At 39.1% G+C, this 17,805-nt stretch overlaps 2 protein-coding genes across 6 annotated transcripts in view; one reads left to right on the top strand and one right to left on the bottom strand.

Moving 5' to 3' along the window:
- The window catches only part of MBTPS2 (membrane bound transcription factor peptidase, site 2), a 40,035-nt gene extending 30,165 nt beyond the window's left edge, over positions 1-9,870 (bottom strand). For all 3 annotated transcript variants that reach the window (XM_014879735.2, XM_088160272.1, XM_014879739.2), the window contains exons 1-3: positions 9,727-9,870; positions 4,716-4,864; positions 2,890-3,028 (exon numbers count right to left, since the gene is read on the bottom strand). In XM_014879735.2, coding sequence (XP_014735221.1) covers positions 2,890-3,028; positions 4,716-4,864; positions 9,727-9,801 — 363 coding nt within the window. In that variant the 5' untranslated portion in view covers positions 9,802-9,870. The remainder of the gene's footprint in view (positions 1-2,889; positions 3,029-4,715; positions 4,865-9,726) is intronic.
- A 129-nt stretch (positions 9,871-9,999) lies between these two features.
- Positions 10,000-17,805, top strand: part of SMPX (small muscle protein X-linked) — a 50,629-nt gene continuing 42,823 nt past the window's right edge. For 2 of the 3 annotated variants that reach the window (XM_088160273.1, XM_088160274.1), the window contains exon 1: positions 10,000-15,361. The gene's annotated coding sequence lies outside the window, so the exon portion shown is untranslated. Of the gene's footprint in view, positions 15,362-15,910; positions 16,540-17,805 lie in introns of those variants that run through there. The other variant, XM_088160277.1, reaches the window with a different exon arrangement.

Here is a 17,805-nt window from a genome sequence, read left to right as displayed (position 1 = left end):
AAAAAAAATTTAAAAAGGTAATTTTCATCTATTCTTCAGGTTTTGGTAGTCTATACATGGCAATTTAATGTTAAAAAACCACCACCTTGAAATGAGTATACTATTTTAATTTAACTAACACATAAAATACAGGACCCTCATATTCTTCCTGTTGTTGTGGATTCCCACCACTTCCAAGTCCTTCACTGTGCTTGTCACGGGACACCAACTGCTTCAAAGCAGTCTCTAGTCAAGGCATGAGGAACCATCCTCCTTCCTCCTGATGGACCTTCATCCTGCTCTGCTCCATCCCCCTCAGCTGCAGTGGGATGACAAGGCCACTCCTGCTGCTTGCTCTGGGGCATTTCTCCTGTCAGATCTACAGCTTTTTCTACTCAAGTCAGGCTGCACTCCAGTATGCTCACTAAAAACTGATGCAAACACAACCTGAATTGCAATCCAGTCTCACAAAAGAGATGCTGTGGGCAAAATCTCCTGGCCCATCTACAGAACTCTATAAAAACCATCATGGTGGAAAACAAAATGTTGCACATCCAACCAGGTGGGTTGGATTCTATCTTTGTTCAGTCCTGCACATTCTTCACTTATATGCATTTACCTACTCATGCACCAGAACCCTACACTAGGTTGTTGAGACAATCTAGTTAAAATAAATTCTTCAAAGGGATTCAAAAATGTTAACCACCTCACAAATTCTGTCCAGAGTGTGATGGGGACCAAGGAATTTACCTTAACTGCCTCAGCTGTGCTACCTCACAGTATGAAAGACAGCCACACTTCATTTCTTAAACGTCATTACTTGCATTACAGCATCAGCTGGTGGCACTAATGCATCACTTCAGTGGTGCTGCCTCTGCAGTGGGAGGACAAGAGTTGCCATCTCAATTCCACCATGACTACAGCCTGGTAGAACACAGCATCAGATGCTTTCAGACTATGTCAAAGAAGCTATTTTAAGATTCACCTAAAACAGAAGTTACCTCTCATGAAGAGTTCTGAAACCAATAGCAGTATTTTGTTAAAAAGCATACTGTTTTGTATTTTATGGCTTTCTGGAAATGCCTTTAGTAAAAGATCCTTTGCTTGCAACTAATCTGCCTCTTTCCTACTTTTGTCAGTAGGTAACCAAGACAAGAAGGGTCAGCTGAAAAGAAACAGCCCAGTTACCTATGAACACGTGTTTTAAATCAAGTACATGACTGAACAAAGGAGGAAGCATACAAACATCTTAATAAAATATAAGCAAAACTGTTTCTGCCTCTCTTCACACCCAGAGGCTAAAGCCTGAACAGCTTTATGCCACAGGCTAAAATTAAGTTTACGAAGAAAAAGTGAGGTTTTGCTAGGTTTTTTTTTTTTTTAACTAATTCACTCTCTCTAGGCAGTCAAATACAAGCAAATAATTTAAATAAGAAGGTCCTCCTAAGTCATTCTTCACCTCTTTGCAACCACTTAAGTCTCTTTTTGGTGTCAATTTACACTAGCACATTCCCCTTAAAAAGAATACTGAAACTTGCTAAAGCCAGAATTATACAACTGTGACCACTCAGAAATGAAAGAATGAGGTAAGAAAGGAAGAGAACCACAACATAACTTAGGAGAAGTAACCTTATCCTCACACATGACATTACTTTACCCCTATCAAACTGTTTTCAGTGCCAGTCAATCATTGGTTTGAATGCAGTCTGAATTACCCCTGGAGGTAAGTCAGGAGCAGTCTCTGGACAGGGGACAGGAATGGCAGTGACAGCAGCTCTCACTGTCTGCTTTTTCCAACACATACTGCACTCTGTATAAACCCTGCCTGTGGGAAACAGACCCAGCCATCCAAAGGCACTGAGTTGATGGCACCTGCTGAATCAGGCTTCCTGCCTCATGCCATTTTGTAAGTCTAGCTGCATGCAGTCAGTTTAGTGATTAGAGGAAGGTCTATTGTGTCTGCACACAATCCTCAGTATCTGTTCACTTGAATAGCTGAATACTTAAACAGAGTAACATGGCTGGGCACCTCTGCTATAAGCCATGTAGCAGAAGGCAGAACAATCCAATAAGACTTTCTGAATTTCTGGAAAATGAGTATACATTTTGGCTAGATTGCACTCGTGGTATAAAAAAGGTGACTAGGAACCCTTCCTAGGTTAAAACTGTTGCAAGGCAATGTCAGTTCTTCCATTACTGCCTTGCGAAGACATTAAAAAGACAGTATTTGCAATCTCTCCTATCCTGTGAAATGCATTCCCTTCTAAAACCATAGAATATATTGTTCAGCACCAGAAATCCATAAAACAATTAAACATATAACTGGAATTTAAGTAGATACTGCCAGAAACAGCACTTGAAATTTCACATAGTAAATTAAGTCATAAGTCCTTGAAATATCAAAAAATACCTCCTCACTAATGACTCTTTGCTTCTACTATCACAAAAAGCTTTTTGTCCTCTTTCCTTTTCCACTGCTGTTTTGTATTGTATTAAAAGAAACAGAACTTGTCTGTTCTTGTCAATTATGTATGAGCTCTGCAAACTTTAGGGTCACCACAGCATCTACACTGCACAGCTCACAGGAAACGAGTACTTAACTCGTTTTATATTCTTAGAACTATAATTTTATTCTTAGTACTGGAATTCAGGGCTTTTCAAAATAACCATCCAATCCCCACTCCTGGGGATTTTTAATATAAACTCCTCCACGTGTTTGCCTCCATTTGCCCTTTTACTATACCCACTTTCCCATTTTTAAGGCGGGTAAAAAAACAGCAGACTTTCATGCAGACGAACATCAGGAGTTGGGTTATTCTTGCATGAGAATATTTAAGCATCCCATACCCCATTAAGAAGCTGCTTTAGATCTGTACACAGGTCTCAAAGACCTGAGGAGGGAACACTCACCACAACTTGCAGCATTCGATCATTCTGGGCTTTAGGAGCCTCCGTGAGCATCTGGGTCAGAGTTTGCAGCAGGGTCTTTCCAAGCAGAATAACAGAGCCAAACATGGCAACTATTCCAAACACCATTCCTACACTGAACCTACACAGAGAAGCAAACAGTTAACAATGCACAGCCACAAGAGAAAAAGGGTATCATTTCTGGCTATGTAAATCTCTGTTTTACAGCACAAGTTATTACACAAACACAAGGCAATACTTACCTGATGCTACCACAGTTCATCAACAATCCAGTACAAAAACGCTAAAGGAAACTAATAACAATAATATACAATAATAACACCAATAACATATATTCTCCTTGTTTAATAAATGTTTTACATCCAAACCATATCCTGATCAATTTTTAAATATTTTTATTCAGTTACACAATTCGTGTAACTTGCTTTAGCTATGAATACATAAATTTATAATATAGAAATATAACTAACAATGTGTAATTGGCCATGTTGCACCACAATATCATATATTTAGAGACTTGGATCAAATGATGGGGCAGCTTATGTACTTATATATGTAAGCTTCTTCAGTACATTTTGCATCTTTCTCACAAACAAGAAAACGGGCTAAAGAACAATAAATGAGACTGAATCCTTTTTAAAGAGCAACTAAAAAGTACAACAGCAAGACCACATTAACACCAATTTCTTAAGCAACACTGTTCTTCTCACCAATTTTTCATTAAAATCAATGTTGAAAATAATTTCAATTCATGCCACTCCACCTAGTAACAAATTTTTATTCAGCATTAATATTATTATTCCTATTTTACACTGTGCTATAGTTGAAGGATGTGATAACTTTTTTTTCTAAAACACTTCAATACCAGTCCTTCTTCCTCTTACAACAGTGCAACTGTTCTCTTATCAGCCTTAATGGAGCTCACTGGGAATTAGAAGATTTATTTTAAGTAACATGTACTCGTAATGTTAATTAAAGAGACTAGTGGAAACATTATACTGTAATAAATTATACACATTAAAAATTGTAATTGATATAGAGCTATTTCAGACTGATTATTACAAAATCATTACATACTAGAGAAACCAATATGAAGCAGATCTCTTTTATTACTATCTCACTGAGGGTAGCAATACAGGAAATGAAAAGAAATTCAAACCTTACTCATTTTATATTTTCAGAGCAGATACAAAATAATGCTAGGAAGGCAACTGAACAATAGTTTTCTAAACCAGTCCAGGAGCACCCATACTAAACCACTCTGCTTATCTACCCATTGCCAGCACTATGCAACCTTCGTATGGAAAGGTGAGAGCAGATAAAAGACAGAAGGTAAGCAAGGTGCTTCTGAGCAGGGATTGCTGCTGAATGTCTGGGCAATGACAGGGACAGGGATTATCTATACGGATTAACAATTCAGTATAGATGTCTCTGAATACTTTGCAAACTCTAGTGATTGGGAGAGCTAAGTCTACAGCATTGGGAAAGATCGAGGATCTGAGCAGCTGCTTTCAGACCTATTCTGTATGAAGTACTGAATATGATAGCTGTACTCTTCAGAACTATGCATAGCTCAAACCACAGGTAAAAACAGTTTAAGGATTTTTAGTTTTATAGAATCTCAATACGCAACCTCTATTACATTTATGTCTTTTTTAGCAGAGGATAAATACTTATACTCTAACTGGATTTTCCACTAGCCTATTAAAATAACCACATCTGCCCACTGCCCTTCTAATGCTGCAATGCAGCATGCTTCAATTGTTGACTCTGTATTTGACAGAAGAAAAAAGACGCTGAATTTATACCATAAGTAGAGAAATCTGGGTTTCCATCTCCCCCAGCTGTAGAACTGGCGGTTGAAGAGCGCTGTTTGCCACCGCAGGTGAAAGGGAGAGACGCTCAAGCCGTATGTCAGCAGCCAGTCCTCGTACGACGCCTTCAGGGAGTTGGAGGACTGCAAAGGAACACAAAAACAGCTTGACCAAAACACTCTAGGAAGATTTTGTAATGGGACCAAGCAGTAAGTCGATCTCTTTATATAAAAACAGGTGTATAATTCCAAGTAGATGTCCTACATGTTATTTACATTTTGACATACAGGTAGGTGTGATATGTAATATGAGAAAGTTATGCCACTGTTTTGATGTCATTTCCAACAACTGTAGGTTTGTGAGAGAGACTGAGTATCCAGAGTTATCTGACAAACAAGGTCTTGCATCATCTTTCCCAGTGTTAAATCATTTTCAGCAGTTCTACTTTCTGGTTAGAAGGCTACAGGCTGTTGATGGTATTCTTTCAACATGCAGTTACATTCCAACAAACATTTTAAAAACTACAATGATGAAAAATGTTTCTTTTGTCTCCAGCTGAAAAAAACTTTCTAATACAGATGAGATATGGCTCAGCATTGCAGATACCTGTTAGTAAGGATGAAAACGAGGTCTATTTTTCAAACACAAATACTATGCTTAAAGAGGGTCTGGATTATCTGATCAGAGTAACAAAAAACTACAAGGAATTTAAAATTATCAACCTGTATTGCAATAGCAGTTTTACTGCTATTTCAAGATACTTCTAGTAGTTCCAAAGATTTCTCTTGATAAGAAATGTGACCTATGAATACTTACCTGCAGCATTATCTTGAATTATAGACCAACAGACATGGTTTTTGCAATTGCTAACTTTACTTTATGGCACCTGCATTCTCAAGAGGCTTTAGTCACCTGCTTCATGGTGACCTGTTTCCAGATGAAGGCATGTTTTCCTTGGAGGTGAAAGGGGAACTCAGAGCTCAGGAAAAGCACAGATGAGCCCTGAGCCTTCTGACACTGGGCAGTTCCCAAGGCAGGAGTGTCTCTGACACAACCCAGACAAGTATTTGCAGCTGTCTGAACTGGAGCATTGTTCCCAAGGTTTCCCACAAGCAGCAGCACCTACTGAAGACATCCAGAATGTGTAGTTCTCAACAGGCTCCCTTCTCCTCCCCCACAAGGAACTTCACAAGTTTCTGGCTGTTGTCTGTGGTCCTCTGAACAAATTTAGAACTTGCCAATTCCTTACATTCCTCCTGCCCTGCACCACAGTGCTGGTAGGGGTTGAGGATCTCACACTGCACAATTGTATTAACAGCTTTTCTCATTTTGTCAAATGAATTAAAACTTGAACACTAAAAGTTTATTTCAAAAAACAAATTTCCTCAGATCTGAGACCCATTTACTTAAGTCATTTTTCACGTATCACCCATTACACCATTTATCCTTTCTGCCTATATATTTCTGTGTCATTTCCTTCCTCTTCACCCTACTGATTTCAGCCACATTTTTGTTCTGTCATCTGAGGGCACCATCAGAAATTTTCACTGTAATGCATTCCCATCAGCACCACTCACTCCCCATGGCACTATTAAGTTTAATGTCCACAATCATATCAGCTTTTGCTAATTTTAACAGAAGAGATCATAAAGATGATTAGACTTGTACACAATTAGTGATACACAAGCCAAGGAAACAAAGAAAAAGACCTCCTCACATAATCTACCAGATAATTAAGAACAGAAATACATACATCATTAATTACCTCTGACACGAGAAACTGTCTTTTGTGAATTAAAAAAAAATCCTATTCATTCACAGTCAAAAAAACCTCAAAGGCACCCTAATACATTATTCTAATAAAGTGAATCAGATATATAGACACTTAAACATTTAAAAATGTTCCTTTTAGCACATGCAAACTCCACTTTTTTCCCTAGAAATGCCACAAATTCATCCCTCCAAATTCATTCTAACAACATCAGAGCCCCACTGTCCTAGCAAGACATAAATATGAAGTTTTCCATGAGAAATATGGAATCACTGACCATACAGCTGTCAAATGAGGAAAAGAAAGGTACCATACAATTTTCCTTCTGTATTTTCCTCACAAATTGTGTAAATGTTATTCATGATCACAAAATGACTGCAAAATATATTAAAAAGCTCTTTGCAAAGTTTTGCTCCTTCTGTCCTGATCCCAGTGGGATCACACATTATACACAACTCCTCAAGCACTTGTGTGCTTCATTTCAAGCTGCTTTCACACAGGCCTTGGCTCTGCTTCTTAGAGATCTAAGGAATCTTTGTTAGTTTTACTATAAAAGCAGTAACTACTTATTTATGCAAGCCTTTAAATTGCTGGACATCTGCTAAATGCTCCAGGAGCTCCATGGGTATCTGCCAGCAAGCAGGAGTCCTTAACGATCCTCTTTGCTGGCAAAATCTGTTCAAGAGCTCTGCATCATTTCAGCTTCCTGACTTTAAAAGCTGAGAGCCAACCTTGACCGAATGTGTCTAATGCATCCTTTATTTCTCATAGCAGAAGGAGGGACAATCTACCCTTCACTCATTCCTGATCCTTCAGGCAGAATGAAATGTGATGACTTAGGATGCTGGGGAGAAGGACTTTAGGGGTCTGAGTGATTCCCTCTTACAGAATCCAAGCTTCAATAAAAATGGTGGCAGTGGTACAATAAGGAGCAACACGAGGGACTTAATATTAAAAATTCCATCTTGACTTGGCATAGCTCTAGTTTCCTGACACAAATGTATCTTTTAATTCTAGCAATATTGTAATATGTGGATTTATCTGGGCAAAAATACATTTATACACAGTTATACTTTCTAGACTGTAGTCTAAGAGTCAAACTGCCAAAATAAAATATTTGAAATCTGAATTAAATCAGTAAGGGAACAAATTGAGCAAAAAACACTGCACATTGAACAGGTTTACAGATAAAACATTAACTGCAAGTTACAGCACACGTCCTTCTCTCGCCAAAAATATCAACAGGATCGCACATGGAAAAATGTTCCCACATTATTTTTCACTCATGATCTGTACATCCTTTTGGTGTAATTACATTGTAAGTGATTTGAGATTTCAACAGTATAATTAATTAAACAGTACAATTTTGCTGTGGTTGCTAGCCTTGGGTTGTGACTGTGGTGTACCAGCAGAAAAACAAGCAACCTTTCTTAATTATATAAATCTAGTTATTTAATCCAAATTCTATTTCAACTGTGTTACTCACAGTGAAACCTACGACTGAGATGTACAACATGAGATCTACCAGTAAGTTCACTGAAACTCAATAGCTCCCACATAATTCCTGACGATTAATAATCGATTCCTTGGTCAACTTTTAGTTAAAAGATCAGAATTAAAATTTAACTCCTGGACTCTCATGCTTGCTATAGAATTTCTAGGAATTGCCCTTTCTTCTTCAACAAAAAACAGGCATTAAATAGGCCCCAATGTAGGGGGTATTTTCCCTCCCTTGCTGCCACAAGAAATGCAGTGGTTCTCCTTATTTACAAAAGGGAATGATTTTATGGTCTAATGCAGAAAGAGATATCCAGACTCTCAGAGATGCAAATAGCCTCAGCACCATGGCACAACAGGTCTGGTACCTGAGCTCAGTTCTTGCTTCACAGCCCAAGTCTTCAGCAGACACAAAGCTGCTGCCAAGGGAAGCAGCCTCCTGGCTGACCTTCCTGGTGTGCCTCACTGCAGTCACAGCACGTTCTTCTGGTACCTGGCCAATCTTCTCACGTGTTTCAAAACAATGCTGTAATTTATTTTATAATTTTTTTTTTCCAAATACTTAACAGATTTGCTGCAAGAAAATTTGAGAAGTCTTCAGGTAAATGACTTCAGGTATTTGTCATTACGTACAGACTAGTATTTTGCAATTATCAGCTTTCATCATTAACGGAGTTACATCTGCTCTCCAATTAGCTGCAGGGGGAGACACTTTTCCAAGTTTTCTAAGCACCTGAATTTTCTTGTATTTCTTCCTCTATTTTGCAGGAGTGAAAAAACGCATATTTTGTACTTTCATATCACTGAGTCTTATCTGCCTTGGCAGAAACAGATGTAGCTCCTGGACTGTAAAATTAAGAATTACAGATCAAACCTTTCATTTCGTTTACCCTCAAATTTAACCAGCACACAGCCTACTTTGTCTGCATTCTTTGCAATTTTGGTCACGTCTTAGAAATCCTATCTCTGAATCTTTCAAAAAAACCTAAAACAACGCCACATCACTTAATGAAACTTGAGCATTGCACAGATGCATCCCAGATATAACAAATGCTGTCTTGGTGTATTCTCTTTTTAAACCTTCCTCCCTATATCAGGAGGAAAATTACGTGTTTCCTAATACTCTCCGAGGATCAAGTTTATTTCTTTAAAAAAGTATTTGTATCGAGTTCTGTCTCCACTTAATTTTTTTGCAATAAAACTAACGCCATTCCATAGAAACAAGTACGCATTACATTTTACATTTTTTAGGAAAATCATCATTATAAGGCACATACTCTAAAACGCAAACTTAAAAGGTTGTCTTTCAGGTTTTGTCAATATAGTAATAATAATACGCTCCAGAGAGCAAGTTAAAATGCCGCGGGACCACTTAAGCAGTACATTAAAAGCTGTTTTCCCTAACTTTTCGCAGCTTTGGTTACAGACCAAGCACAAGCTTTTTGGCACAGAGCGCAGCCCGCGCACCCTCCGGGGAGGCGTTCGGAGCCCGGCGCCGGGCGGAAGCACAGCAGGGGCTGCGGGCCGGCGGGCTCGGCTGCGGGGCGGGCGGCGCGCACGGGGCTGGGATCGCCTCACGGCCCGGGGGAGCGCGGCGGGCCCGGGCAGGGCGCGGCCCCTCCGCCAGCCCGGGCACGGCAATGGGGCCCTGGGCCGCCCGGGGCTCCCGGCGCGGGGGGGAACGGGGCTGCCGCTGCCTCCTCCCGGCCCCTCCGGCTCTGCACCTTCGGCCCTCACCTTGAGCAGCGTGTCCGCCAGGTACACGGCGCACCAGCCGCCCAGCACGGTCACCACCACCGGCACCGGGATCATCGCGGGCCGCGCCGCGCCTCAGCGGGGCAGCCCCGGAACCCAACCTGCCCGGAACCTTTCTCCGACCGGCCCTACTGCCCGGGCGGACGCTTCCGGGCAGCGCGTCGACCGAGGGCAGGTGGCGGCATGACGTCACGGGCTGAGGAACGGGGCAGCGTTCGGGACGTTACGGAGGGGCGCGTGCGCAGTGGGGGCGGGGGCGAGGGGCGGGGCCGGGCTGACGGTGGTGGGCGCTGGGCGCTGAGGGCTGCGGGGGTCGGGATAGTTCCTGATCCGCTGCCTAAAGGCGCCGTAGCTGCCTCCTCCAGTGTGTTCGTTGGAGCGGCTGCAGTGGTAGCAGTGGGGAGATTGCGTGTGGGAATAAATGCTGTTTGTGGTGGCAAGATCAGAGCACGTTGTGGAAGCGCTTCAGTAACGAGAGAGTAACAAGATTCCCTTTAACCGCTGACGTTCTCTCAGAAATTTAGCACCGACCTCGTTGCACAACAAAATCATTCTATGAAGCTGCCTGTGAGAGTGGCTTTTAAACAAATGTTTCCTGGGCCCATGTTTCCTTCCCAGGCGCTGTCAGTGCTGATTCTCCAGCTGTGTGCCTGTAGTGGGTCTGGCTGACACGGAGTTAATTTTCCCTCATGGCTTTGCTTTGGTACCAAGAAAGGTGTTGGTAACACACCGGGGCTTGGCACAGCATCCACACTGGCTCTCCAGCATCATGGGCTGGGGGTGGGCAGGATCCTGGGAGAGGATACAGCTGGGACAGCAAATTAACCAAAGGGATATTCCATGCCACGTGGCATCAGATACAAAGCTAAGCAAAGGAGGAGGAAGCATTTGTTACTTTCAGTGTTTGACTTCCAGAGCAAGTGAGAGAAAACAGCCCTGGGCAGCCTCTCATCACTGGCATTTGCGGGTACAGAGCAGGAATTGAACTAGTAGTGAATGCTGCCTTTCACTTCTGTTTGCTCAATTCCTTTGTCTTTCATCTTAACTCAGGGATTGTTTTCCCCCCCTACGTTTAGATTTTCCATCGTTCTAACAACTCTGCTCTTTCATGGAAGCTGTCCATGTTGAGTGATGCCTTTTGAGAACATTGGAAAGAACTTCATTTGGACATGAAATCTGAAGAATTACAGAAGTGTATCCAGCCCTGCATGCAACCGAATTTGAGTTTATGCACTGGCATTGAAGACTTTGAGATGTTCCTAGCACCTGAAAAGAGTTATAAACAGACACAGAATATTGAGATCTGATAATGATTTTTTTTTCTGCACTGGTTCCCAGTCTAATAAATTTATCAAATAATTGAAAAATCATGCAAATATGGTTTATTCTACACTTTATTGTTTGAAAACTCAAGTTGTTCCATAGACCAACATGAATTTAATATAAATATACAGGCTATAAACCAGTGATGGTCTTCAGAAGCAATGGAGGGAAATTGTATTCAAACAGTTGAGAAAGCAAATACTTTTACTAGTGTCATACCTTCACTGAAATAAAGCAAACTAAAATGAACATGTTTAAGTGAACCAGTTGGTGACCAGGTTTTGTAACCTTATTGTATTTTTCTTCTACATTCAGTTAGTGTACCATAAAAATACAGACTTGAATTTTATTAAGTTTTCTTGGAAATATGAAGTGCACCTTAAAAAAAGCATGAAAATAAAATATATTTTTAATATAAAATCTATATTTTACTGCTGGAAAGTTTATCTCAACAAAGTAAACAAAAATAAGAACTTTCTAGAATGCAGAAGATGGATGTTCTGAGTGAACTGCCAGCCCCAGTGTTCTGACTTGGGTAACATGAGAGCTGTTTTGCCCGTGGCAGAGGCAGAGTTTATTCTTGTTCCCATGGAATTAAGTTGTTGTGGTCTGTGATGTGTTACATGGAGTGGTTGCATTTTAAAAGTAAAGGTATTCAGGATTAAAGATTTCCACTTTAAAATGGTTCAGGTGGTAGCACAGATACTGATACACATTTTACCCCTGCTTGGTTTTATTTAGAGGCAGGTATTAAGCTGAAGCAGTGGCCCTGCAGTCACCGTGTGTGTGCTCAGTGTCCAAACGCTGTTCCAGAGCAATTCAGCTGTCAGAGTGTCAGAGTCACAGCTGAGGGGTGCATCGGGGGAGGCACGACTGGACCTCAGCAGGGCAAGTATCTAAGAATGTTGGAAAAGGTTAAACATCAATCATCATACAAGAGTATGTTAGTCCATGCAAAAAAGCTTAGACAGGAAAAAAATTCTCTTATGAACAATATTACTGATTAAATATAATTTATCAATTATCAAACCTAAATACCAAATAGAATCTGTTAATAATACAGTAATTAAGATATTATCAAGTTCAATTAGTGATTTAATATCGTAGGCATCTCTTCCTAGACATGGTAAATGTATTTATTTGAGATTAACAATATGTCTAATTATTAATGTCTTCAACTTTGATCTATTATTCAAGTAGATATGTGATTATTCAGATATTACCATAGAAGACAAGTTGCTAAATAAGAGTAAAACTACCCTGAACAGCACTATCAAAATCCTTTATATTAGAGGGGTTTGCAGGGTTTCAGGGAAATTTTACCCAATTGCAGTTCATCAAAGACTCAGACCTAAAATCAGCTAAAATGTTGATTTTGTCGAGGAAGGTTGTAAATTTTTCAGTTTGAAGAAGACACTACAATCAACATGAATTGATTGGATAAGTGTTTGAGCCTTGGGGAAAGAAAATGGGGTTTTGATATGTTCTGAGTAGTCTTCATCTTTAGAATGTTGAGCATGGAGATGAGCTAAGGACAGGAAAGGACAATTGGGATAAAATGTGATTCTGCAAATTTTTACTGTGTCAATGTAACTTAAAGTGAAGGGGTGCTTCCACAGAGTACATGGATGTTTCCAGAATGAGCCTCCAAGCCTACCTGAGAATTTAAAGTACAGACTAGAATGCATGAAAGAAGTCCGTGGGGGAAGATGAAATAGATGGTCCATTAAGCAGTTCTGCAAGTTGGGAGGTTGCTTCTGGAGGAAATAAAGAGATCAGAATAAAGAAGAAATCCAAGACACGAGAGGAAACATATAGAGACTAGCATGCTGCAGAGATGTGTGTAGCATTGGTTGTAGAAGTATGAAGAAAAGATGTGTGTTCATTACCTTAGTAATATTATTGTATAAAAAAAATCAGTATCGGGGAGTAACTCAGGTGGTGGGAATTATGGAGATATATGTGTGATCTTTTAAACTGAAACCCAAACAAGAATCTAAAAAAAATCCTTTAATCTTTGCTTTGCTTAAAAAAGATAAGAGCAGAACATAACACAATTTTATTGTTTTGGGTGTTTTTGTGTTCCAGTTACAGTATAAAAAAATCTTGCTTAATTTAAATAGAAGTGAGATCGAAATACTTTGTTACAGTTCAGGATTTATGTGCAGTATTTAACCTGGTTACCAAAAATACTTGCTGGAAAGGTGGAATTTTGATTCTTAAAACAATTGAAATTCGTTCTTAAGTCACTATTCATCTGAAAACGTAGGTAAAGGAAAAGTGCAAGTGTTCCTAGAAGTATGCCTTTACTGGATTATTCTGCAAAAAACAATAGTTGTACATGCTTTTTCACCAGTTGTCTCAGAGTGTTGATCTATAGCAAAACAAAATAGAGGTTTTTCTTATTTGCTGTCAGTTTGCAGCATTTATCCATCTGTATTAACTCTGTTAGGCAAATCTCAGCTGGAATTACATCTAAAAGAGAGTCCTCCAAAGCTGTCACGTTCCAAGGAGAAATAAGTTTCAGACTTTAAAGAAAAGCAAAGAAAATGGAGAAACTTGAGAGATGTGGCCTGAGTATTATTCTAGAATATAGTTCAACGAAAACATCAGTTTCAGGCTTATGCTACTCATTTTTATATTATAGTCTTGCTTGCATCCTCTGTAATCATTTAGCAGTTACACATGAAGAAAATCTACTGGAGAGCAGCTATTCAGCATTAGCTCTTATGCTGGGAGCCCTTTATAACTTTAAAAGTCTATCCATGAAAATGAGTTTACCTAAATTACAGGAAATAAAGGGCTTAGTCAGTGAAGGAGGAGACCATAAAAGGGCATAATATCAAACAATTGTTTCAATGTTTGATGGGTTTTTTTGCTTTAAATTACCTGTGAAGTCCCTATGGACACAGTCCTGTGTTCTACTGCAGAATGCAAAATAAATTAAATAGATTCAGTCTAACAGATATTGTTTAATGTATGCTGTAACCTGAAATAAATGCACATGATAGCATTAGACGTATTTACTTTGAGCCCCAAAACCTGTAGGGCAGCCTTAAACCCTAGGGAAAGAAGGGGCTTTAGCATGAGCAAGTCGAAGTGAGGTAACAGTTTGAGACAAAGTAGTCAGTAATTCATCATTTCATCATGTATTAAAGCCTGAAACATTTCCCTTCATAGAAGCATAGATTGGGTTGGGTTGGGAGGGGCCTGAAAGCCATCTAGTTCCAATCCCCCACCATGGGCAGGGACACCCTGTCCTAGACCAGGTTGCTCAGGGCTCCATCCAATCTGGATTCATCTGTGCATATGTGATACTTTTTTGTTCCGAACAATAGGAATGTCTTGCACAGGATGAAGCAGTGAGGATATCCCCAGAACTGTCCACTTGGACTGCACAGGTGGCTGAAGCAGCTCCTGAATTCCTTCATCATGCAGCATGGCACTGAGTTAAACCAGCACTGGTTTTGTTCTACCTCAGGGACAGAAGGGAGCAGCTTTGTGATTACATAGCACTGCACACAGTGGATAAACTAATTTTAACTGGTGTCCCAGTACTACAAATCTGTTCTGTCCCTTGTCAGCCAGAGCACCTGTGAACTATCCATGACAAAACTGTGGGTCTGCCTTATACAGACCACTTTGTGTTAGGAGCCTAAGCTAAGAACATTTCCTTTCTTATAATAAATAGTTTAACAGTTGGCTTCAATAGAACAGGGAACATGTTCATGGATACTCTAGTCAGAGTATAGTCAGTACCTCACCAACAGCTGGTGGGCACAGAAAACACAGAGCAGCCTGCAGTTCTCAAAAGCAATTTCCAAGACAAATGATTTTCAAGCATCACTTTTAGCTCCAGACCTTGAGAAGTGAACTGTACTTTAAAGAGCTGGTGCTGCACAGCCAGAGGAGATGGAGTGAAACAGCTTAATATGGTTTCTTTATCCAGGCTTGTTTTCATCCTTGTATAGAAGATACTGCCTGTCCACAACTCTAATTCATGGATGTAAAGTACGATATGAAGATTTGAAAAACTACTTTGTGTAATTTCCTAAGAGAAACGCTTTCTGATCCTGGAGATTTGATATTGTACTGGAAAACATCTTTGCCCAGTGGAGCAGCTGGAGGAATTATCATTTTGTGCCGACACTGAATTCTTTTGGCAATTTCTCTCTGAACATTGCAATATTTGTGTGGCAGGAGGCCACAGATAATTGAAAAATGTTTCTGTAGCAGATTTGATTAAATAAAAATAAAGTTTAATAGCGATGATGTCTGACTACTTGATAGACAGGTATGACTAGTAGATTTTTTCATATCTTCACCATGGAAAGCATTAATTCTTATTTTTTCAGAACATTGGAGGTGTGACAAGGTAAGGATTTTTTCCTTATGACTCTTGAAAACTAAGGTAAGTGTCCTGATGCTGATTCAAACTTTAAAAATCTTCACACCCACAATTTAATGATCTTAATCTTTTATTTTCTGTTCAGCAGGTACAAACCAAAGATACCAATCGATAAATCACATATAATTCATCAGGTTGTTTAGTTGTCCTTGAGTAATAACTTCTTGTCTAAAGGCATTAACTTATTTATAATGTCCTTGTAATTCTGCTTCTCCTCCAGCCCATTTCCTCATCTTACTTGTTCTGGTTGCATCTTTCTGCCAGAGAGATTTTTAATGTCTCAAACATATATTTCTTTCCTCTCAATATGCCATTCAGATGAGAAATCAGCAGAACTTAGTCTCTTGTTCTCTTTGTTAGACTTCAGATGATTGTGCTCACGGAGGGACCATAGCTGCAATTTTTTGTCATGCTTTATCACAACAGAGAAATAAATTACTTTCTGTGGTGCTGAGTCCCCAAGTCGTCTGGTATATCTGTACTTAGTTCTCATATATATCTATGGCTTGAGTCAGCAGCAAAATTCCCTGCTGCAGTCAGCTAAGGTCTTAATCTGACAAGATCTGATAGTGCACAGCTGATACGATCAGCTGATGGGGATGGGCATCATCCAAATAAGTGTGTGATGGGATTGAAAAAGGTATTACATGCTTACTTGAATTATCCTGATCTGTGAAAACAATTAGTACTCTCTGTTGAAAGCTTCAACAGTGATTTAGTCAGTTCCTGTTTTGTCAAAATCACTTGCTGAGAACAGTATCTGATGGTGCAGTGTCATTTTTTTGTTTCTTTTCCAGATAATTCTGAATCATTACAGTAGACAGGATGTTTACAAAAATCAGTGTGTAATTTAAATTTCATATTAAAAATCTGCCACTAGCCTTGCTCTTTCTTATGCTACTAGCTTAGCTAGATATACTGGTTAAAATTTACCAGTATATCTACTGGAAAAAAGTAGAAAAAGGAGAAAAGTAGAAACAAATTAATTGCTTATACATCATCATTGTCATCGTCGTCATCTCATCATCATCGTTGTCGTTATCATCATCATCATGATGTTTCAGGTACCAAAAATATTTGAGTAACTAGAACTAATTTTATACAATACTAAGCAACAGAGAATATGGCTTTATGTAATAGTGGTCAAAACTATGATGTTCTAGAATTTGTATGAGTTATATTCATAAGGCAGTTTTCAGAACTTAATACAAATTCATAGATGATGCTAACAACACTATTAATGATGCTGTGACTCTGAAATTCAGAACAAGGTCACTGCGAGCTTTTAATGGGACCATCTCCTTAATACAAGGCTAATTATTTCTCTGTGGAACAGTCTGTGATAATAATCATCATATTTTTCTATGGAAAAGAAAGAGAGCATGCAGGAGTTGAATTAATATTGAGTAGCCTAGAAATGTCACAGGAACAAAATCAGATAATTTAGATATGTTTTGTATTGATTTCCTGCCTACTAGATAACAGCAAACATTTTTGCATGCTACTTTATGTCATTAATTATTTAAATAACTTGATGTTACTGTTGTTGGCATAACTATACAAATAGAAACTCAAGAGCAAGTGCTTGATTTTTTTGTTTATATTAAGAAATAGAGGTTGGGGAAAATGAGAAGACATATACAAGCAGTAGATGATACTTCCTCAAACAATTTTTCTTCTGACAAAATCGCTGATGTTTGATACTGTTTCTGCAATCTATGATTCAGAGTTGCTTTCTGTTAAAATCAAGCATAGGAATGGTTTGTGATGCCTGGTAAAATTCATGGCTCCACTATATTTTAAATTTCTGTAGTTCTGTCTATTTGACTGGCTACCATTGCTAAAGTCTCTGCCTTTCATCAGGTCTATGTGCCAAGTCAGTATTACATGGGTGCATCTATACTAAGGGGAAAGAGCCCAAAAATATAAATAAAACCTGAGTGAGATAGAAAATGGATGGTGAGTTTGGGGTTTTTTCAGGATCCTCTGCATAAGTCCTCTGATAAATCTGTCTGATAGCAGGTTTCTTATTTTTACATCTTAAACACTAATTTCGGTATGTTGACTGAAGAGAATAGTTATGCTAGTTACACTGCAACTTTAGTTTGCATATTCTTCATTAAAAAAATCGAATGTAAAGATATGAATTAATTAGCCAAATAATATTGTGGACCCACCATTCTTACTTGATAATAAACTGTAATTTATGGAGCTAAGATTAAGACAGAGAAGCAAAGTTTTGCTTTGATAAAGATTTATAATATGTTGCTACTACATGGTAATATAAAGCAAAACTCCAGAAATGTATTTTTTCACTTCTTACTTCCAAG

Source organism: Sturnus vulgaris, chromosome 2, assembly GCF_052056855.1.
Source record: "Sturnus vulgaris isolate bStuVul1 chromosome 2, bStuVul1.hap1, whole genome shotgun sequence".
Classification (NCBI taxonomy): domain Eukaryota; kingdom Metazoa; phylum Chordata; class Aves; order Passeriformes; family Sturnidae; genus Sturnus; species Sturnus vulgaris.
Note: the sequence above shows the minus strand (reverse complement) of the source record. Positions and strands in the feature narration are given on the sequence as shown.